A 24,777-nucleotide genomic window follows, 5' to 3' on the forward strand; every position below is an offset into this window, starting at 1 on the left:
TGTTATATGTTGTCCAGTCGGAACCTACTGCAGCATATTTTCTGAGGCTATAAATTGCATGGGGGATCGATGATCTTTTCCCCATGGAGTGGCTGGTGGTGCCCTTGCATTGACAGCCTAACTCCTTACCCTTAGGCCACCAAAGCTCCCTTTCTTCACATTGTTGTTGCTGATAAGTGCCATCAAGTTGACTAAGACTCATAACAACTCTATAAACAACAGATCTGAAACTTGTGGCTCAAATCCACCAGTAGCTCAGAATAGAAAGGTGGTCAATCTCCTGCCTTGAGATATATAGCACTGAAAACCCACTGGTAAGCCAGTGATTAATCAGTTCCTACTTGACCACAATGAATTTTCCTGGTACTGCTTGATCTAAAATCTTATGATGCCTAGCAATATACTAATTAACTATTTAGATTCTATTTAGTCCCCAGAACAGAGCATGGAAATACTGCATGGTTCAAAATTAGGAAGGTAGTGCATCAGAGATGCATCCTGTCTCAATACCTTTTCAGTCTATATGCAAAACAGATCACTCAAGAGGCTGGGTTTTATGAGAAGGAATGTGGCATTAGGATCGGAGGAAGACTCATCAACAACCTATGTTATGCAGATAATACAATCTTACTTGCTGAAACTGAGGAGAATCTGAAGCACTTGCTGTATAAGGTCAAGGACTGTAGTCTTAAATATGGATTGAAGCTCAATATCAAGACAAAGATTTGCACCACTGGGCCATTTGGCAGCATCATAATGGGTGGAGAAGAGATTGAGGTTGTTAACAATTACAGTTTGCTCAGCTCCACAATCAACATGCTTGGCACCAGAAGTAAGGAAGTTAAAAGACAAAATGCATTTAGGTAATTCTGCTGTCAGGGACCTTTCCAGAGTACTGAGAAACAAAAATATCTGTCTAGAGACTAAGGTATGCCTGGACCAGTCCATGATCTTCACAATTAGTTGTTATGCAACAGAGAGTTGGATAATGATGAGTGATGACGGAAGAATTGAAGCCTTTGATTTGTGGTGCTGCAAAAGAGTTGTGAACATACCATGGACCACCAAGAAAACAAATAGGTCTGGTTTTGAGAGGGTGAAACCAAGTTTCTCCTCAGAGGCTAGGATTTTGAAACTCTGCCTCATGTGCTTTGGACATGTGGCCAGGAGGGAACGATTCTTGCAGGAGGACATCATGCTCAGAAGGGTGGAGGGAGAGTGCAGGAGAGGAGGTCCTAGGATGAGATGGATGGATACAGTAACTAGGGCAATAGGGGTAGGTGTGTCGGAGTCAGTGAGACTGGCTCAGGGCAGAGCAGACTTCAGAGATATTGTATATAGGGTCTCTATGAGTTGCAGGCAACAACATATACATTTTCATTTTACAATGCCCAGGAATATAAAATTGATATAATTTTTAGGGAACTCTGGTGGTAAGAAGCTATGCTGCAATCTCTAAGGCACGCAGTTTCAAATACTTTGAATTCTTTCCAATATTTACTGTTTGCTATGTTGTTAAACTTTGCTACTGCTGTTGGGGTGAGATGATATTCTGTTGTTTGATTTGCACATTTCGGATTGTTAGTGATTTTGAACATTTCCTTGTGTTTGTCAACCATGCAAATGTCCTCCTTTGTAAAGGAAGGCTTTCTTTCAAATATACAAGTAGGAAGAATAGTATATGGTCACTCACATATTAACCGACCGGATTTAATATTTGTAAACCTCTTTTTTTTTGCCATATTTGCTTTCTTTGTCTAGATAGCTATTAATCTTAATTTCTCTATTTACTATCTTTCAATTATAGAACTCTTATAAAATCAACTACAGATCTTAGCTGTATAAGATATAAGCTGTCCTAATTAGAATGGACTTTACATTGTCCCGTCAAACACAGTGCTAAAAACCAAAGTTACACTGCTAAACCAAAGACTATGTCTCTCTGGAAGTTTGAATCCTCTAATGACTCCAGGAGAAAGATAGACATCTTCTTTCATGTGATATACAGTGTCAGAAACCCCACAGAGAGTCAGAAATGCAACTAGATGGCAAGGAGTATGAGTTTCTGAGTTATCATCATATAACATAAGGGATGTTGTAAAATAAACACATAAAAACTCAAATATTTAAACACATTGCCATAAAATCAGAACTGAATCATAGCTGACCCTCCATTGAAATTTTGAAGACTGTAGATCAGAGTCCCTGAGTGGCACAAACAGCTAACTCTCAACTACTAATCAAAATGTTGGTGGCAAAGGACAAAGTCTAAGGGGAAAGGCCCAATAATCTGCTTCAAAAAGTTCACAGCCTTGAACCCTATTGAGCACATTTTTGCTAATTCATAGAGACAGAACTGATTTGGTAATGATTGTTTAACTCCTGGTGAGCAAAGATATTTTCCTAAAGTTTGTTAATGGAAAGCAGAAGAAAAAAAAATTAAGCAGTTGTTGTTATGTACCATCAAGTGGGGACTGACTCATAGATGACCCTTCAATGGATTTTTCAGAGGCAGTAAATCACATGGGAATAGATGCCCGACCTTCTGTTTCATGTAGACACATTATTTTGTTTTTCAAACCCTACTTTTCCATGTCAAATATGGAATAATTGATAAATCTACATATTTGTAGATGATCTCCATGAATACCAACGAAGAAATAGTACAAACACATTTAATCTACTGCTGTATGAATAGTAATAATTCAATAAATGTTGATTATCACTGTGCTTCCATTGCCTTTAGCAAAAAAAAAGAAAAACAACAAACAACAAAAAACAAAAAAAAAACCACTTTTTTTTCTCCTTACAGTAGGTTTCTAGTTCAGAATGTAGACAATTAAATCATGAAAAATGAGATATTTATGCATAAAGAAATATTAACTTGAAAAAGCTTCTGAAATTTAAAATGAGGAATGATTACTCTTAATTTTCTTAAAATAATTAATAATAATCATTTATAGTATGTTCAACTCTGGGCCAACGAGTTTATAGGCATTTATTTGATCCTCCCAAAAGTAATATGAAGTAAGCAGCTTTGTAAATGAAGTAACCTGAATTTAGTAAATGAATTCCTAATAAATTCTAAGAGGTTTCACTCACTCTCATTCCCTTCGAGCAGGAACTGTGTCACAGCTTACTCTTTACTTTGTTTCAGAGTCTATTTAATCTCAGATTTTGACATACAAAGTAGAATCTAGCGCCCAGATCTAATTGGTAGCAGAATACCTCCGTGCATAAACCCATGTAATTTTTATTAATTCATCTTATCATGCTACAACTTTCAACGTGGCCACAATATTAATAAATATTTCTAATAAAAATATAATAATAACAAGAATAGAAAGGATTGCATAAAAAAAAACAAAACAACCCTCATACAATAATACTAAGATACTAGCTCTGACAAGGAGATTGTTGTAGAAAAGTCCCTGGAGCTTTGGTGGTCTAGAGGTAAGAAGCAGTGCTGCGATTCCAAGAGCATTCAGTTGGAATCCACCAGATGCTCTGCTGGAGAATGATGGGCCACCTCGCCCTGTGTGACTTAACTGCCTCTGGAAACCCACACGAGGGTCAGCTATGGGTTATTCCCAACTGAACAGCAAACAACAACAAATAGATGCTAGACTTAGATGGCTATTGGAAACATAATTTTGCAGTTCAAGTATCACCAAGGGAGAGCATAAAAATTATATATTTCTTGCAGGAAGGAAGATAGTTTCAAGATGCTTAAGATAGAAGAAATTTAAAAAAAAAAGATGCTTAAGATAAAAATAAGTATACAGTTAAATTAATAAACAAACAAAATGGGCCTACATTATGCATTTGTTCTTAGATCTATTAATTTATAAAATAAAACCAATAGAATGATAGAATTCTGCACAATGATTTCTTCATAGTAAATAGCTTTTATAAGAAACATAAATGTAGACTATACACATGGATTTCGCCTTGTGGCCTGCACAGGAATCAGATCTTTTACATCTGTAGAAGGAATCACTGTAGAAGCTCAATATCAGCAGTGAAAACTACGCCAGGTGCTAACTGTAGAACAGATCATCATCCACTCATATGCAAGTTCAAGTGGGAGCTAACGGTTAAATCCTATCTACAGGAATCCAAATTTGATCATGAGTCTATTCCCCTGAATTTAAAAGCAGTTCAGGAGTAGGTTTGAGGCCTTGAACGCTAATGAAAGAAGACCAGATGAGCTATAACGTCCATGAAGAATGCAAAAGTTCACTAGGAAGAAGAAAAGACCAAAGTGAATGTCAGAAGAGACTCCTCTGAATATTGCACTAGAGCACCAAGAAACCAGAACAAAGGGAAGAAATAAAGAAGTTAATGGGCTGAATAGAAAATTTCAAAAGGCAGCTCAGGAAGACAAGTCAAAACGCTATATTGAAATGTGCAAGGAACTGAAGTCAGAAAATCAAAAGGGTTGAATTCACTCAGCATTTCTTAAGCTGAAGGAATTAAAGAACAAATTCAAGCTGTGAGTTGCAATGCTTAAGGATACTGTGGGCAGAATGATTCTGGAAGCATTAAAAGAAGATGGAAGGAGTATACATTGTCATTGTACCGAAAAGAACTGGCTGACACAGAAGAATATCAAGAAACAACATATGATCAAGAGACAAAGGTGATGAAAGAAGACATGCATACTGCTCTGAAGGACTTGGCACAAAATAAAGCCCCAGGAATTGCTGGAATACTAGCAGATGTATTTCAATGAACACATGCTGCCTTGGATGTGCTCACCAGGTTATGCCAAGAAATTTGGAGGACAACTACTTGGCTACTGCCTGGAAGTGATGCATATTTATTCCCATTCCAAAAAAAAAAGTTACCCAACAGAGTGTGGAAATTATAGAACAATATTATTAACATCACACACTAGCAAAATCCTGCTGAAGATTATCCAGAAATGACTGGAACAGTACTTTGACAGAGAACTACCAGAAATACAAGCTGGGTTTAGAAGAGGTCATGGGACTAGATACATTATTGCCAATGTCATATAGATCTTGACAGAAAGCAAAGAGTGCCAGAGGAATGCCTATCTGTGTTTCACTGACTGTGTGGATCACACAAATTGTGGCTAATCTTGAGGAAAATGGGAATTTCAGAACGTTTGATTGTGCTTATGCAAAACCTATACTTCAAACAGGAAGCAGCCCTCAGAACAGAGTAGGAAAACACTGGATCATTCAAAATCAGGAAAGGAGTGTGCAAGGGATGAATATCGTCTCCATTCCTTTTCCATCTATACGCACATCATTCGGGAGGAGGACTTTATGAGAAGGAATGTGGCATCAGGATTGGAGGAAGACATATCAACAACCTGTGTTATGCAGATGATACAACATTGTTTGCTAAAACTGAGGAGGACCTGAAGCACTTGTTGCCGAAGGTCAAGGATTATAATCTTCAATAGAATTGAAGCTCAGTATCAAGAAGACAAAGATTCTCACTACCGGGCCAATTAACAGAGCCATGATAGATAGGTGGAGAAGAGATTGAGGTTGTTTTAAATTACAGCTTGCTTATCTCCACAATCAGCACTCTTGGCATCAGCAGTCAGGGTATCGAAAGACAAATTCCATTGGGGAAAAATCTGTCAGAAACTTTTCCAGAGTACTGAACAGCAATGATGTCAGTTTAGAGATAAAGGTGAGCCTGACCCAATCCTTGGTCTTCATAATTACTTGCTATGCATTGAAGAGCTGGATAATGACGAAGGTTGACAGAAGAACAATCAATGCTTTTGAATTGTGGTGCTGAAGAAGAGCCTTGAACATTCCATGGACCACCAAGAAAACGAACAGGTCTGTTTTAGAGAAGGTGAAACCAAGTTTCTCTTGGAAGCTAGGATTTTGAAGCTCTATCTCACAGTTTGGGCAACATGGCCTGGAGAGATCAGTCCTTGAAAAGGACATCATGCTAGGAAGGACAGAGGAACAATGCAGGAGAGGAAGACCTCAGGATGAGATGGATTGCTATAGTAACTGGGCAATGAGGGTTGGTAAGTCAGAATTAGTGACTGGCTTAGGAGAAGGTAGGCTTCAGAGCTTTTGTACATAGGGTCAAGTCAGGTGACTTGACAGCATATAATAACAACAATTTTATAATTTGAACCATCATTGAAAAGATTTTATTATTCACTATGGAACTTTAACAGAATGAGATTTAAAAGAAAACTGTTTCAATGTTTATTGTATCAAAGCTTCAAATAGCTTATATTTCATAAACATGTGTACGTATAGTTTCCCTTAAGATCCTTTGCATGTAAGTTATTAGTACAACTCATAGCAACCCTATGAACAAGAGATCAGGACCTGCAGTTTCTTGTCCTGTAGTCATTATCTCTGACATACTTGACCCTATTGATGCAGTCACTGTGCTACCATTCCAAGGATGATGTCTCTTTCCAAGGATAGTCCCTCCTAACAACATGCCCGGAGTGTGGCATTTCTGTTGTCAAAGGCCTCTCCAAAATACTACAGAGCAGCAACTTTAGTTTAAAATCTAAGTCCCTGGTCCTTTCAGTCTTTACCTATATAGCTGAGAGCTGGACAGTGAGTAAGGATGATAGGAGCAGCAGCAATGCTTGTCAGTTGTGATGTTGTAGAAGGGTATTGAGTATCCTAAGGACTGCAAAAGAACAAACAGATATGTCCTGTACAATGTGTAGCCAGAGGAGGCAAGAGTGGCGATGCTTCATCACACTTAGTATTAAAAGTTTGATTAAAAATTTAAAATGAAATAGAAAATTTAATATAATTACCAACATTTTTTACATAAAGATTCTTAAATGTGACTGACACCAGCCACTTTTCCTTTTATGAGAGGGCTCGTGAATTCTGTTTGAAAGTCACATTTTCAAAAGAACATCATTTGTTTTTACTCTGATTATGTTACTTTAATTGTAAAAGCATAAACATAAATTTAAAAATCATTTACAATCTCACCTTTTAAAGATAAGTACAGGAAATAAATTTGCTTAGTGTTATAAATTTCCATTTCCAATTAGTTCAGACTGTGAATGTTGAAACCTTATACATCAGCGCCCCTTAGTGATCGATTTTAAGAATAGCAAGTTAAATTCTAAGCATTTAGAATTCTACATCCTAAAAAAAACATTTCTAGTTACTTAGTAGTAAGCTGTTTAAGGGGAGAAAGATGGACAATTTCCTCCTGTGTGATTTACTGCCTCTGAAAACCAACTAGGGGTCAGCAATGGGTCTATTTGAACTCGACAGCACACAAAACAACATCTTTGTTCTAAAGTTGGAATTGTTTCATAGCTGACCCTCCATTGGGTTTCATAGGCTCTAAATTAGCAGTTCAAATTTATCAGCAGTTCCAAGGGAGAAAGATGGGTAATCTCCTACGAATTACACCCTCTGAATCATAATGAGTGTCATTACTGAAATAATTGTTTTCATAATCATGAGTTTACCCCATTCCCTCATTAAAATGATAAAAATAAGCAAAAACAAAAATCCTTGAATGAATGGCATTTTATTTTCTTACAAAACATATTGAAACTAGAAATTCTTTAAAGTCTTGGTTCTAATTTCACTAAAAGTGGGCATATTCATGATTTTGAAAATAGACATTGAAGTGTTTGACATATTAAAAAATATCAAAAAACCTAATATAAAATGCAGGAGTGGTAGTCACTTCCTAAACAACATGCCTCTGGAAACTCTATGAACTCTATGAACATTGATGAATTACAATAGTTATACAAAGGTTTCAGGCCTTTTTTTTCAGGACTTTTCAGGCCAGGCCTTCATTTTAAATAGTTTTCACCTAATTCACAGGCAGTGAATTTCTGTCAATTTTTGAAATGTAAGTTTGGTTCTTAACAGAATTAATAAATTTGGTGTAGATTTACAGTTATACTTAGCCTATTTAAATAACAAGACCCATTAAGTTAAATTGAGAAGAGAAGAGCCTGAATTAAAATTAACATATTGAAAGCACATTCATAATGAACTAATTAATTACTGCTCTTGTGTATCTATTTAATAAATAAAAAGTGAAAAGAGATGTCTTTCAGTTAAAAAGCAGTCTTACTTAACTGAAAATATGTTTTTGTTTTTGAAGTGGAAATGTTCCTAAGAGTTTTTTAGATAGCTGGAATATTTGAAAGAACAGTATTATAGTAGACACATGTCAATGCTGTGTTGTACTATTAGGGGAGGAAAGAGGAAAGCATCTACAATTCAATGAACATTTACTGGTAAGTATCTTTCTTAATGCCCTCAGAAGTAGACATTTTTTAAAAGGCCAGTATTACTACAATTCATATAAAAAGTACCATGAAAGCTTTAAGCTTGCTTTCAGTCTCATTGACATGATTATAGCAGTAGAAGTTGCAGAGCAAATGCATAGAGCTCATTGGGAAGTTAATGAGATGAAACTTAAAACACATACCATATAATTCCGTTGGTAATGAATATTCTCTTTGTTAAAATCGATCACATAGCCATTGAAGGACCAAACAAATGTGAGATCCAAGGCGGGATCAGCAGCAGCCGCACACTGCATGGTGGCGTTTTCCCCAACAGTGATATCAGCATTAATCGGAGCCAAGATAATACGTGTGGGATCTATATATTTTTAAATAAAAAGAGCAAAACACAGTTCAAGGAATCATAAGATAAAATATTATCTGAGCATTGAAAAAATCTTATAAATATGTTTTACATATCTGGGACATAGAATGCCTATCATTCAACTCAGAATTCCAGGAACAATTTCACCAAGTCAAAGAATTGCCAGATGTTTTGTCTATTTTTTATTCGTTTAATATTTAAAAGTATCTATCCTCATTTTTTAAAATTCTGGTTTATTTACTAAGGTTGTATACATTGTTTTCACACCATATCTTTCCCATTTTCTTAACTCCCCCCTTCCACCTATCAAACTGTGCGACCCTATAATTAACTACCCTCCACCCCTTGCCCGTCCTCACCCTTCTGCCCAAAACCTCCCCTCTCCTTTGGATTCTCATACTTATTCTGCATTAATGATCTTGTATAGTATTTGTCTTTATGGGACTGGATTAATTCACTTAGCATCATTATCTCCAATCCCTCCCAAGCTAAGTAGCGATTTTCAAAATCATTGCTGCTGCCAGGTGCATGATATTCCATCATGTGAATGTATCATAGTTTCTCAATCCATTCTATTGCGGTTGGACATCTGAGCTGTTTCCATGTTGTGATGGGTAATAAGGCTGCTATCATCATTGGTGCACAAATCTCCATTTGTGCCTTGGTTCTCATTTTCTTGGGGTATATTCCAAGCAGTGGAACAGCTTGGTCATATGGAATTTCTATGTTCAGATTTTTAGGAAACAACAAATTGCCTTTTACAGTGGTCATACGATTTTAGAATCCCACCAACCATGTGTAAGAATTCCTATCACACTACGTCTTCTCCAACATTTATTACTTGCTGTCCCATTAAACTTTCCCACTGATACTGAAGTAAGGTGGTATCCCTCTGTGGTTTTGATTTACATCTCTCTTATTGCCAGAGATTTTGAGAATTTCTTCATGTGTCTATTGGCCATTTAATTATCTTCCTCTGAAAATTCTGTCCACATATTTTACCCATTTTGTAAATGTGTTATCAGGTTTAGGTTTTTTCTTTGTTTTATTGTTTTGTTTTTTTTCTCTTTTGGAGGCCCTGTAGGACTCTATAAACTGTTGATATGAGACTCTTGTCTGAAGTGGTATTGTCAAATGGTTTTTCCCAATCAGTAGATTTTATTTTCACTCTGCTGGAAAAGTTTTTTATGTGCACAGGGATTTAGTCTTTAGAAGGTCCCATTCATCAATTTTAACCTCTCCAGATTACACATTTCTGGCTGTATTTGGAAGTCTCTCCATACCATAGATAATTGCCAGCTGTTTTTAAAATGGAAATTTACCAACACATGAACTGTTTCCAGACTTAAGACCACGTCATATGTTTTATAGAATACTAAAAATTAAGCATTATCAAATTTATATGAAACAATATTAATCAAATTATTTCTTACTTGTGATAACAAGAGTCCCAGTGCTATTAGCTTTCCCTCGATTATTTTCTGCAAAGCATGTGTAGATACCTCCATCATTCCTTGTAATGTTATTGATTTCTAAGCTTCCATCTTCCCAAATGAGTACTCTATTGAAATAAAAAAAATACAAACAACAAAGTAGTCCATGAAATGAATTTTTTTAATTCATTATTGTATGTCTTAGATTACATAATTTAGCATACTCTATCATTACATTTTTAAACAAGTAAATTAACTGTATTTCCAAGATTGAATTTTAAGTTAAATATTTCTTGGCTTTCTCTTTAGTAAAAATACTCTTTCTCAGCATCAACTAGTTGATTTACAATTGTTTATGTAGTTGTTGCTGTTTCTAGGTGCCAAAGGTTTATCACTCATAATTATCTTTGCTAACAACAAATTAACTGTGGGGTTTTTTTTTATGCTGAAGTAATTCTTGTATTAAGGAGAGAACATGCTATTCATTGGGGTGGGAATATGCAAATGGGGTGTATTAGCCTATCCATAAGGGATAGGCTACCATTTCATAAGGGGATTGGCAAGTTTCAATAATCTACAAGGGGATTGGTTATGGTTATTAATAAATTGAACAGCTCTAGCAACTGAGACAGATGTTCTCCCACGAGTGAAGAGGAAAGAGACCTCTTGCCTCCACCAGCAAAGAAACCTCACCACCAGAAAAAGAGCAGTGTGGCCAAAATGGAGAGCTGATGTGCAATGAGACATCATGGAGAAGAAAGCAGAGATAAGCCAATATTGACAGGACTGAAAACTTTGTTGAACAATTGAGGTGCAAATCAGTATTAGCTATAACTATGAACTTTGTTGTACACTTTTGAGGAAAAGCCAATATTGGTAGGACTGGAAACTTGCTTGGAAAACTGCTAGGGGAGGCCAATATTGGCAGGACTGAGAACTGGGAAACCACTGGCCTGAAGGCTCAAGGCTGCAGTGACTGCATATTTTGGGATCTGTCTTGACTGTACTCTGTAATTAATCTGGATTATATTTTTTTTTTACTTCCTTGATATGGTTTTGTGTGGTTTGAGAGCTATTGCATTTGATTTTGAACCCAGCAAATACTAAGACTGGTGTTGAGATGAGTAGAAAAAGTGTGGGAGTGTGGGGGACATGTCTGAACTCATGGGAATTGGTTTTGTGTTATTGATTCTGTGGTCAGGACAGTTCCCCTTTGTGAAGCTGGTAAAGGTCAGATATCGATGTCCCTGCTCCTTTTACATTGTCTTGTTAAATGTGGTAAGATTGAGTATGATACATATAGACTCTATGAACAACAGATCCAACCCTTTCAGTACCATCCTTACCATCTCTGACACACTTGAGCCCACTCCTGCAGACACTGTATCAATGAGGGTCTTCCTGTCTTTCACTGACCCTCCATCTCTACAAGCATGATGCTCCTCTCCAAGGAATAGCTTCTTCTAAAAATATTCCCAAAGTACATGAGGCAAAGCTGTGCCATGTTTGCCTTCAAGAAGCACTCTGGTTTTACTAGTTGCTGAAACATTTCTAACCTGCCTCCTTGCTATACAACTGTGCCTCACTTATCTATTATTATCCAGCAGTTCTCATTTATGGCAATAGTAAAAAATATATTCTGTATTACTGATGCATGTTTGGTAATAATAAATGCTAAGGTCACTGATGGGGTCTCTAATATGTAGACCCCTGTGCATGCAGAAAGACGTTCTTGTGGCATAGTATATTTCATAGATTCAGAAAGGAAAGGAGTCTTCCTCACTAGGAAACTTTAGGGTGCTAGGATGAGTAGAGGGTTCTGGGAGTGGGGACAGTGGGATGGAATTGTGCCCAGTGTGTTCTGGTTGCCCACAGAGGGCTAAGGCCAGGCCTGTGGAAGTGAGTATCCTAAAATTAAGCTACTCTTGGGACTGAGGAGGAAGAAGAACCTCATGGTCTAGTCTTAGAAAAATCTCTAAATTTATATGAGTAAAAGAATTAAGGTTATCTAGTGATCTGAAGGATGTTCAGGCAAGGAAATATCAGGGGAGGCATTAAATAGCATGCACACACCTGTATCATGCATCCTGAAAATAAGGTGAAAGAAGAGGAGGGATCACAGTGATGATGAAGGAAGTAAAGGACTCAGGAATGGAAGGCTTAAGTATTCTTAAGTGACTTGGAGTTGAAAGGAGGCAGTGGCGGCAATTGACCTCAGCAAGTGCTTGGTGGAATAGTTACAGCACAGATGAGGGATTGAGGTGAATTGGTCATCCTCTACTTTTGTATAATGCCAAATCTTTGTTAGGCCCTTCAAAGCCTAACTATGTAGGGAAGTGAGGAGTAGAGGTGCTTTTGTTGTTCCATATTCTCTTGCCACATGTCAGATAAGTAAGTTTGCTGTTGTTAAGTGCCATGGAGTTGAGAACAACTCATAGTGACCCCATGAACAAAAGATCTGAACTTGTCCTATAACTATCATCATTTCTCTAATGCTCATAGAGTTTCCAAAGGCATGTTATTTAGGAAGTGGATGTTAATCCTGTTTCCAAGCTTGCCTCGATCTGGGAGCTTGACCAAACACTGTTCACAATAAGTAACCAGTATGGCATTTGACACACAAGTGGCACAGTGTTCAGTATCACAGCAAACCCAAGTTTTCTCAGTATAGCAAACTGACAGAACAGTACTGTACCACTTAGACCAATTTCTTAGAACAAGTTCTTCCCAAACACAACACCAGGGCAGAGGTCCACAGGCCTAATGGCCCAATTGACTTTTAAATACTAAGACTCACCCACCAGGTCCTGTTTGACTTAAGAGGTGTCCAGCCCAAAGCTGATTGTTAGCTAAATCTAGTAAATTCATAAGACCAATCAGCTCACACACAATTGTGAAGGAAATAAAAAACAATCAGTCTACATCAACTTTCAACTAAAACAAGAGAAGTTACCCTCCAGAATCCAACTGATTCACACATGAGCCTTCAAACTGTAGACTTAGCCAGGGTCCAACCAACTTTAAAATACTAACGCCAACTCATTAGGTCCTGATAGATTTAAACAAGAGGCTTCTAACCTACAGCTGATGGTTAGCTAACTCCAGTAAATCCAGGTGACCAATCAGCTCACACATAATCATGAATGAAATAAAAAACAACCAATCATATTTAGGAGCTTAAAAATAGTTTTTTAAATATTTGTCATCAAATATGGGGGAAGACAGGTGTTGGAATTGTGTTTTTAACTCTATAGTTTAGTGTAGACTCACACATAGACTTTCTTCAATGGATTTTTCTTTTAGTTGCTAATTTATGCTCAATAGGCTTTTATCAGATCCAAAATTAGATTCAGCTGAGTCATGTATGTGAAAAGTTATCCAGGATTCTCCTATTCTAGAGTTGATATACTTTCATAATTAGTAAGTGTGTGCAAGTTGCCTAGTTGCCTATAATAGTTTTATTATAAATAAATAACTTAAGATAATTCCTAGTTTGTTTGACTGTTTATCCAAATCATTTCACTAGAAATAAATTTAAGATCCAAAGAATTTAACCAACATTGATTCGGGAATAAGTTAAAATATTGCCGCCAAGTTGGAACTAATAATCAAGACTCCAGCAAGTTTTCTTGAAGAGACTGCCCATTTCTCTTAGTAGTGTAACTTCCTATGGAATATGTCACCAGAGTGCCATTATTTAAGAATAATAAAGATAACTCATAAATACCTTAAGAACAGATCAAAACCTTGCTTTATCCTGCCATTTACTCATTCTCTGTCATACTCAAGCCATTTATTTCAGTTATTGTGTCAATACAACTACTTGAAGATCTTCCTTTTACTCTGACCCTCTCCCTTTCCAGCATAATGTTTTTTCCAATGACTGGCACCTTCTGAAAATATGCCCAAATTATGTCAGACAACGCTTCACCATCTTTTCCTTTAAGGAACAATCTCTTTACTCTTCTTCCAAGACATACTCGCAGCACATCTCTTGATTTCTTAACTGCTGAAAAGAGCAACAGTCAAGAAATTAAATGGTGTATTAAAGTGGGTAAATCTGCTCCAAAAAATCTCTTTAACATGTTCAAGAGCAAAGGTGTCACTTTGAAGGCAAGGGTATATCTGACCTTACTCTAGTTATTTTTAATTGGTCAATATGCATATAAAATATCAATTGAAAAGGGGAAAATATGCATTTCAATTATAGTTTTGGTTTTCCTTGGATTTCCAGAAAACCAAACAAATCTGTTTTAGAAGTGTAGTCTGACTACTCTGACCAAATCCGTGCTTCAGATGTTTATCTATTTTTTTTTATTCTTCAGATGGTATGTAAATTCAGATAGGATAGACTTAAGGTAGTGTTTTGGTTCTCATGGACTTGTTTTAATTTTATTCAGCAGCAATTTGAACTCACAGATGAGTAATTGATGGTTTGTTCCATTGTCAGTCTCTGACCTTGTTTTGAAAGCTGCTATTGATCCTCTCCCTTGATTCTTTCCACAGATGCAACTAATTGGATTCCTGTGTAGTATTATTGGGGCTCATATGTAGACTCCCAGTTTGTTTTTATAGAAAGGTATGTGAATGAATAATTAATTATTGTACACAATTCTATCCTTCAATCTCCAGCCTCATTAATGTCACCAAAGACATACTTTCCAACTAACAGTTCTTCTTTGTTTCCAACTTTTGCATTTCAGTCACCAGTTATTGTAAATGCATCTGGGTTGCACATGTGATAAATTTTAGATTGTAAAAATTGGTAATGAATTTGGAAAAGAGGAAGGCCAGTGGAAAAGAAGAGATGAATTGACATATGACTGCAACAATTGATATGCTCTTCAAAAAAAGTTTCACATTAACACCAAAGTTCTCAACACAACTACTGCCATCATTATATTTCCCCTGTATTATTACATACAAACTCTTAATCATGTCAAGGGAAAATTCACTGATATTGGCATGTTCTTTCTTTATGCCAAAATGACATCGTTGACGTTCCATTTTAGATATTAGCAACACATCTACTGCAGATCACTTTAACTCCACATGTTTTAGCACATCCAAATGGGATATTAATACCCATTTTACCTATCCTATTTTACTGCATTATTGTGAAGAAAAGAGAGCTTGTACCATCTTGTTTCAGAATTGCTATCTGCCATTGAGTCAACTGGAACTGATAGCGACCTTATGAATCACAGATCTGAACCTACATTTCCTATGCCGCTCTCGTCATCTCTGGCATACATTGTTATAGTCACGAAGTAAGTTCATTTTGTTGTGGGTCTTCCTCTCTCTCATATGTTGACCTTCCACTTTTCCAAGCATTATGTTCTTTGAGGACTAGTCCCTCCTAACAATGTGACCAAAGAATATAAGACGAAACTTCACCTTCCTCGTTTCCAAGGAGCATTTGGTGACACTTTTCTCTAAGAAATATTTGTTTGTTCTTCTGGAAGTCCACGGAATATGCTGCACTCTTCTTCGACACCACAACTCAAAGGCGGCAATCCTTTTGTGATCCTTAACCATTGTTCTACTCTCTGATGTAAAGCAAGTAATCAAAAAGAGCATAGCCTGGATCAGGTGCACCTTCGATTTTAAGCCGATATTATTGCTTTCCATCACTTAGGAGAGGTCTCTGATATCAGATTTCCCAAGTGATACATCTTTTGATTTTTTGACTATGAAGGATAGTGATTGTGAATCCAGGTAAAATGAAATTGTTCACAGCTTCAATTCCAACTATCATAATGCTGCCTATTGACTCAGTGGTGAGAATTTTTGTTTTCTTGTTGTTGAGATGTAATCCACTCAGAAGACTAGTTTTTCATCGTCTGCAGCAAGTGCTTCCAATCCTCCTTTCTTTAAGTAAGCCAAGTTGTGCCATCTGTAAATACTGGTTGTGGATGAGTTTTTCCTTTGCCACATTCTTTTTTATAAATTCCAGCTTCTTGAATGCTCTCTTTGGATAGTATCTTTAAAAAGCTAAAACAATCTTATTCTTCTCTTATTTATACATATAGGTATCTTGGGGGGTTTTTTGTAGTGTTCTTTAACGCTTAAGGCCATTTACTATTTTCTTCTAGTAACCAACCATATTGATTTTAATTATTGGCATTATTTACAAATGTCACATTCCTTGCTTCAGGATATTTTTATTTTCTGGACTATCCTTGCCATTTTCCCAAGTTCCATTTTTCTTTTTCTTCATCTGGGTTAGGTTTGGGTTTTTTGGTTTGGTTTTTTATGAGGCATTTTCCCTCTCCTCTTATGATTTACTGTCACTAAGCATATAACAAGATATTCTGATGGTGTAGTTCATAGAGAGTTGTGCTACTAATCAAAAAGTAGGGTCTCTCTGGTGTTTTGAACTCATTAGTGGCTTTGCAGGAGAAGGAAGGACAATCTCCCTCTGTGAGATTTAAAACCCCTGAAAACTTGCTGGAGGGTCAGCTATGAGTCAGTTCCAACTCGACGGCAATGAGATTAATATATATTTGTGTGTGGGTGTGTGTATACACACACACATGTATATACACACACATACATACATTTATAATATAAAAAGGAGCCTTGGTGGCTCATGAGTTGTTACACTTGTAACCAAAAGGTTAGCATTTTTCCTGTACCATCAGTTTTTTAGGAAAGTGATGGGTGTTCTCCTCAAGTAAAGATTTGTAGCCTTGAAAATCCAATGGAGGATAACTGTTATGTGTTGGAATCAACTCAGTGGCAATGGATTTGGCTTTCTTCATACATAATATAAAAAGTAGAGGACATTATTCAATATGACTTTGGTATAAATAACTTATGCAGATCATAAATTTTCACCCTCCTTCAGAACATTGGTAGATTGCCTATTGCCTATTCAAAAAGAAGACCATCAGCTCATTTCAGATAGGCAGAGATAATTTGTACTTTAATAGCATTTTTTAAATGTCCTTCTTCATATCAAATAAATTAATTGCATAAAATATGAAAAAATAGAGGTCTCTGTTAAAGGAAAAAAAGTTAGAGAAATTCTACTTATTGTCCAAAAGTAATTATTAAGAGATATTAACAAATTTTGAAAATAGGCTCTAAACCTCATATTTAAAATTCCTTATAAATACAGAATCATAAAAATTGAAACACAATTATAATGGATTCTGACAGTGAATAGTAACTATTTTTCTTCATTTTAGAATTGCATAATCTCCTGTGGGAAAAGGCTGGAATAAACAATTGGCATTTAAACATGAAAATAATCTCATTGTGAAGAAAACTTTTTGAAATGAATTGCAGTTGAATTTCTTCAAACTTACTTGGTACTGTTGACAAGCCACTCTGTCCCTTTACTCCAGGAAAATTTTGGTTTAGGTGCAGCTTTAGGTTTGCACTCAATGATAACCCTTCCTCCTTTAGCAGCCAAGATCTTTTTCTTCATAGGATTCATTTCAAAAGTTGGAGCCAAAGCTAAAAGGAAAACAAATTATTTTTCTCCACATTAAAAGAAATAACAATTTCCCTGTGAAATATTATGTCTCATTTCATTCCCCCTCTTGATTAATAATCAATGGAAAGAATTAATCTCACCTAGCATTATTAATTATGACAAATATTTATTTTCTTAATGTAACAAATCTACTAAAATGTATTTTACATATTATTTAAGCAGATGAAGTTTAAAATTCTTAATAACTATGTGAAATACTATACACTTTAGTGATGTATATATACCATGAAACCCATATAATTGAATCCTTTTGTATCAATTCCCCAATGGAAGTTAAATGGAAAAAAGTTAAAAGTTAAATACCCCTGTGAATACTGACATCCATGGTCATTCTTCTCAACCACAATTTAATTAAGTGCTATAATCTCAAATTTAGGAAGTCCCTGGATTGCACAAGCAGTTAAGGGAAAAATAAAGGGTTGATGGTAATATCCACCAAAAGGTATTTTGGAAGAAAGGTCTGTGATCCGCTTCTGAAAGGTCACTGTCTTGAAAACTATATGGTATTTTATGTAACACATGGCATCATCATGAATCAAAGTTGACATCATGGCAACTGGATATCTATGCCTTTTATTCTCATTTAGATGAAGTGACAGAATGCCAACACTGGGCTCCAGCAAAACAGAGATTCTGATGATGTAAGAGTGGGTAGTATTATGTACTGTTGCATATAATGTCACAATGAGTAGAAGCATCAAGGCAACTTGAGAGCAGCTAACAACACATCTTTAATCCACACGTTGTCGTGGTTGTTGCGTTTTGACCCATAGCTGACCCTTCAATGGGTTTTAACAACCAGTAAATCACACAGAAGGAGAATGCCCATTCTTCTCCCATGAAACAGCTGGTAGATTAGAAACCATGTGCCTAGCTTCTTACCACAGAAGCCTTTATATATGTATACGTGTGTACACACACACACACACACATACACACACACACACAATCTCTATTGTTATTTGCTGCCAATTCAACTACGACTTACAGCGAACTTATGAAAAATAGCTCTGAACACTGCCCTATGTTGAGCCAATCCCATCATCTCTTTGTCTGACACACTTCTATTGCCTATTGCTTTGACCAACTGCCACAGTCACTGTGTCAATCCATCTCTTTCAGGGTCGTCTTCTCCTGCACTGACCTTCTACCTTTCTGAAAATTATGTCCTTCTCCAAGGATTGGTCCCTCCTGGCAACATGCCAAAGAATGTGAGGTAGAGCTTCACAACCCTTGCCTCCAAGGAGCAACCTATATATATTGGATGAGCAGTATATATATATATATTAGAATGACACATTTTGAGATATCTAGGTATCTATCTATATATTTTGTTGAGTACCTTCTACCATGGAGCAACTGGCGGATTTAAGCTACTTGCCTTCAGGATTGCAGTGCAGTTTCTTACCACTAGGCCACCAGATCTTTTATATATAATTGATTTCAGAAATGAGCTTGAGGGTGTCAGAGACTGTGAGGATGGCATAGGCTAGAACAGGGTTTAGATCTATAGTCATAGGGTTAGTATGAGTCATTCTCAAGTTGATGGTAACTAACAGCAACAAACATTATATAGTAATATATGATAATGTAATTTAATAAATAATATAAAATTTAATAAATAATCTAATCTAATCTAATCTAATCTAATTAACATCTAGGTTGTTGTTCTGTACCATAGAGTTGGAACCGACCCATAGCTGACCCTCCCGCAGGTTTTGAGAGGCAATTAATCGCATGGGAGGAGATTGCCCATCCTTCTCCTACAGAGCAGCTGTGGATTTGAACCACATTCCTTCAGGATTGCAATGCAGCTTCTTGCCAATAGGCCACTAGAGTTGCCTTAACATACGTTGTTGTTGTTGACTGTCAGAGTCAAGCATGACTCATAGAGACCCCATGAATAAAAGGCCTGAAGCCTTTCTATAACTATCGTTTCTCAAAGTTCATAAAGTTTCTAGAGGCATGTTGTTTATATATTGTTGTTGTTGTTGTTGAGTACTGTAGAGTAGGAACCGACCCATAGCTGTCTCTCTAGAAAATTTTCTGAGTCCGTAAATTGTGTCCCCTGCGGAGCATCTTTTGGATTTGAAGCACGTGCCTTTGGGATTGCAGGGCATCTTCTTACCACTTGGCCACCAGAGCTCACACACACACACACACACACACACACATACATTTATGAATTAGATTATGTATATACATGAATTAAATTATGTATATACATGAATTAAATTTTATATACATGAATTAAATTATATATATGAAGTAAAGCTCCAAGAGACTACTGATTATATTAAGTATCAATGGAAATGAAAAACGAATGAATATGAAACAGAAGAAAAAATTTTTTGTAAGAGATATGCTTGTTTCTCTACATGAAAGACATCTAAAGGACAAGTGCAGTGAAGAAATCATTCTGAATGAGAGGTTGGTAGCTAAAATATATCATGCCACAGGGTTTTAATTTTCATGTAGAAGCAAGAAGGGACTGATAAAGTAAAAAGTTTAAAAGACTCATCTGAAAATACACAGCAATTTAACATCATTCTACACAGTTTTGTGATTATGCTGGCTATGCAAGTTTTGTCCAATTATTTTTTTAAAATGTTAAATAACTATGCTTATTATCTTGAATTTATTATAGCATTCAATCTGCTCCGTTAAAAATAAATTGACATTCTAATTTAATAAATTGACATTACAATGTAATAATTAAGAACTTATACATGGCTAACAAATAAGGAAAAAAATTAAATTCTTTTTCTCTATTTCATATTCTTAGGTAAAAAGAAGAGCAAAAATACCACTCCATTCTAAACTTATTTTTAAGTTTTTCATTTTAGCTATTGAAGAAAGTAATATAAAACTGCATTAGGGTGAATGTCATGTGTGTGTTTACGTGTGAGTTGTGTGTGATAATTCCTTGTTGAAGGCATAACAGTACTTAGAGTGATACTGACCCAAGATTTTCAGTTCAGCATTTGCGTAAATGGCTCCATGTGTGTTTTCAGCTATGCACTGGTACATTCCAGCATTCTCAAATGTCACGTCATATAGCCTCAGTTCTCCTTTATGATACTAAAAAGAACAAAAAGTAAAACACACATTCTTCATAAACTTTCATAGTGTGCTTTGATTTGGGTTTGGTCTTGGTCATCTTTTCATTTAGGTATTTTCACACTTCCCCCAATGTAGCCTCAGGTGAGTGGAGTGGCATTTTCATGGCATGGGAAAGTTAAACCCACTTACCATGCCCGGTGGCTCTTGTTCTATTCATCCTACAGAGCTGAGAGTCCACCTTTTTCCCTCTTGGCCCAGCTGGGAGATTACAGTGGGAAGGTAGAGAAGGATCCCACTGCTGCTACTTGTCCCCAGGGCTAAATGTAGGGCTTAGAGCTGCGCTCTTACCCCTGTTTCTGTGGAGTTAGGGAAACAGTGGCAAGAAAAAGAGGACAATATCAGGTGGTGGAGATGGACGAGTAGGATGAGGAAGAAAAGTGGAACAGAGGGAAAATAAGGGGAGGGGGAGAGAGGGTAGAAATAAGATTACAGAAAGTTGCTTAAGTTCAAGGAAGATACTTCATACTTCATGTTCAGTTTTGTAAGCGTTTTCTTTAAAAGAGAGGTTTTGTTCTTCAGGGCCCAAGTAATCCTTACTCTTGTCTCTTACTCTATATGTATTCCACAGCCACCCTGAACTACTACTGCCCAAACAGGTCAAACAAACAAAGTACTTGAGCATACATACCGCATATCCATTTTTCAGCCATCTGATTGTAGGGATGGGTTTGCCTGTGGCTATGCAAGGCCAGTAGAGATCACTGCCTATATCCACCTCTGTGTCATTGATATGTTCTACCCACTCAGGGTAGGCTGAAAAGTAAAAACATTGTAAATAACCACTGTGAATTTAGTTAGGTGTTCTATGAAGAATGATCTAACAGACATTGTGAGTGATTTAAGAATCACTGTGAAGGCACTGGAAATAGATTTCCACAGATCTTCAGATAAGCTTTAATGGAGTAACAATAAGCAAACTCAAGATTATTTTCCTCCATGTATCTCATGTCTCATCAGAATAATTAAAATAATTTGTTTTTCTCATAACATAACCCTTTTTCAAAGTAACATTGAGAGTCTTAAAAAAATACATCTTAATTTATTATGATATTGTCACCTCTCTTTTTTGGGTAAGGTCTCATTCCCTCACCCTACCACTCTCTCAGGTATAGATTACCTTCTTTTTTATAAACCTGAACTAGATGCTACTGGGTCTTACCACAGAACCAGGAACATGACCTATTCTCTTAAGTGCCCTTCCTCTATTAGAAACTCTATAGTTGTAGTAATTATGATTGGTATTACTGGTTGAGTTGGAACCAACTCAGACTTGACCTACAAGTGGGTTTGCAGAGACAGTAAATCATATGGAAGGAGACTGCCCATCTCTCTCACATAGATCAGCTGCCTGGTGAATTCGAACTGTGTGCTTTTGGGATGGCAGCACAATGAGTGGAACTGAACTCAGGCATATATTATTTAGTAATTAATATCATGATTAATGGAGAAAATATGTAGGATATCAAGAATTAAATTTTACTTGGTTCTATAACAAATGGATAAAGGAGCAACAGTAAAAAAAGATCACATAAATTATTTAATTGGGTAACTCTGTCTAAAAGACAAAAGCACGCCATGATATTTTCAATTGTTTCACATGCATGACAAAGCTGGACAATAAATAAGGAAAATCAAATAAAAAGTTAAACCTTTGAATTAGGGTGTTAGTGAAGAATGCTAATTTTCTATAATCCTTGAATAACATGGATTAACATGGTGATTGCAATATCAGGATTAAGCACAATGGAGATTGTGAATATGCCACAAAAACCAGGTAGAGTTTGTACAATGGATCTCTATGATTTAGCGTTGATTTGATGGTACCAAGAAGACAAATTGGTGCCTTTGGGTTGTGATGTTGGAGAAGAGCACTGAATGTTCCATGGACAGCCAAAAAGACGAATACTTCTTGAAGAAAGTACTTCTTGGAGGGTACTAATTGGAGGCAAGGATGGTAAAGCTTTGTCTCACACATTATGGGCATGTTATTAGGAGAGAACAATCCTTGGAAGGGGACGTCATACTTGGAAAGGTGGAGGGTCAATTAAAGAGAGGAAGACCCTCAGAGATTGATTGACATAGTCATTGTAACAATTGGCTCAAGTTATCAGAGATGATGAAGATGGCACAGGATAGGTCAAGGCTCAGATCCATTGCTCATAGGATGACAATGAGTCATAGTCAACTAAAGGGCACCTAACAACAACAAAAGTGAGTTGAGAGAGAGCATAGTTGAGTGATAAAGAGGGATCACAGATTTAATAAAGATAAGAAGGTATGAGAAAAGGTGAAAAACAATAGAATAGAGTATGGTTAACTGATTATAGGTCCTGATAAATTTAAAATATTTTAGAATAGGAGTAAAGGAGCCCCATGCCATAATGGTCATGAACTTTTTTGTAACTGAAAGATAGGCAATTTGAATCTGCCATTCACATGACATGAGCAAGACTTAGTGATCTGTTTCCCTTTAGATCCCTGCTTAAAAAGCTCTGTCACAAGAAGTCACTATGAATAGAATAGACTATATTGCAGGGTCAGTGTATCAAAGTAAATGAACTTGAAAGCTAGAGGGTGGTGGTCAGAGAGTGGCATGCTTAAAAGTGAGATTTTAAAGCGATTTCATTGTTTAATAAGGAAAGTACATGGTACAACCCCAGATATAGGTTGATGAAGTAGAGTAGGGGACAAAATCATTGAAGAGATGATTACAAGGAACTAAAATATCACACTCTTAGTGTATAGTCTATTTGGATTTTAGTGTTACCAAGGATTTAGTCAGGAATAGTGCTGTTTATAGGGTTTTCCACAGCAAAAAAAAAACATAGCAATGGTTAGTCAAGTGTTTTGTATGATCTAATCCTATTATGTTGTTAGTTGGATTATAGATGGAAGAAAAAATGAAAAGAATATAAAATAGAAAGAGATCAATGAAGGCTATAATATTGCAAGACAAGTGACATGAAAGCTGTGGAAAAAAGTTTGTCATTTACTGAAGATGCCCAGGGGAAGATATTCCTTTAAGAGAGAGGTTTTGGCAGAATTAAAAGATGAAAGGAACATTCAGAGTAAAAGTTGAGAATACATCGTTGACTCTGCACAGAATAGACTGTGTGTTCCACAGGCGGGAATATCAGACATTTGGGACGGCTAGGAATTGTGGCTTTTCTGTCTGTGTGGATGTAGAGTACAGACAGCTAGAGGCCCATGGAAACTGGGCTTCTCAAGGACAACAAAATGAACAAGTAAAAATGTATCTACTCTTGAAAATCCACTGCCAACAAATTGGTACCAAACATAGCAACCCTCCACTAAATTTCTAAGACTGTGGATTGCATGGGAAGAGATTGCCCATCTTTTCCCTACATACCCACTAGTGAATTCAGACCACTGGAGATGTTCACACTTTAGGTTGGGAGTATAACTTGCTGCTGAACCCATTCTAGTGCAATCTAAATGCAATACGATGAAAAATCTGCAAGTGCTGAGAAAAATGAAGTGATTTTATTAATCCCTGTGTAAAATAAGATATGAGAGTCTGAGGAGGAACTTGTTACTGAGAGGTGGCAAGGGGATTGCTCTTGACCAAGCCACAGTGTCCTTACTGTCTTCTGCTATACCAGTTTAACTTATGTATTATGATGATGATGATGATGTCAGTTTCCTTAAAACTCTGTGTCTCAATAAAATTAATATGTTCTATTTATCACTAATATGTTTTCCCAACATCCCATGCAAATGCTCTTAATATACTACATTACTGTTCTTGAAAAGCAAGTATCTGTATGTGAATATGTTGTGGTTGTTATATGCCATCAAGTTGAGTATGATTCAAAATGACCCTATGAAAAATATATTAGAACCTTGTCCTATCCTATGCCATCTTCACGGTCTCTGACATGCTCAGGCCCATTGCTACAGTCACTATGTCAATCCACCTGGTTGAAGATCTTTCTCTCTTTCACTGTCCCTACAGCTTTCCAAGCATGATGATGCCCCTCTCCAAGGAATAACCTCTCCTAGAAACATGCCCAAATTATGTGAGAAGCTTTGTCATCCTTTCCTCCAAGAAGCACTCTGGCTGTACCAT

General features: G+C 36.5%; 1 protein-coding gene across 2 annotated transcripts in view; it reads right to left on the reverse strand.

Annotated features, from left to right (window-relative positions):
- CNTN1 (contactin 1) overlaps positions 1–24,777 on the reverse strand; it is a 241,776-nt gene that overhangs the window by 164,154 nt on the left and 52,845 nt on the right. For both annotated transcript variants that reach the window (XM_006888198.1, XM_006888197.1), the window contains 5 exons: positions 21,316–21,440; positions 20,528–20,645; positions 17,374–17,524; positions 10,061–10,188; positions 8,446–8,621 (listed from right to left, as the gene is read on the reverse strand). In XM_006888198.1, the coding sequence (XP_006888260.1) occupies positions 8,446–8,621; positions 10,061–10,188; positions 17,374–17,524; positions 20,528–20,645; positions 21,316–21,440 (698 nt within the window). The remainder of the gene's footprint in view (positions 1–8,445; positions 8,622–10,060; positions 10,189–17,373; positions 17,525–20,527; positions 20,646–21,315; positions 21,441–24,777) is intronic.

Source organism: Elephantulus edwardii, unplaced genomic scaffold (assembly GCF_000299155.1).
Source record: "Elephantulus edwardii isolate Elephantulus edwardi_28Jun2011 unplaced genomic scaffold, EleEdw1.0 scaffold00065, whole genome shotgun sequence".
Classification (NCBI taxonomy): domain Eukaryota; kingdom Metazoa; phylum Chordata; class Mammalia; order Macroscelidea; family Macroscelididae; genus Elephantulus; species Elephantulus edwardii.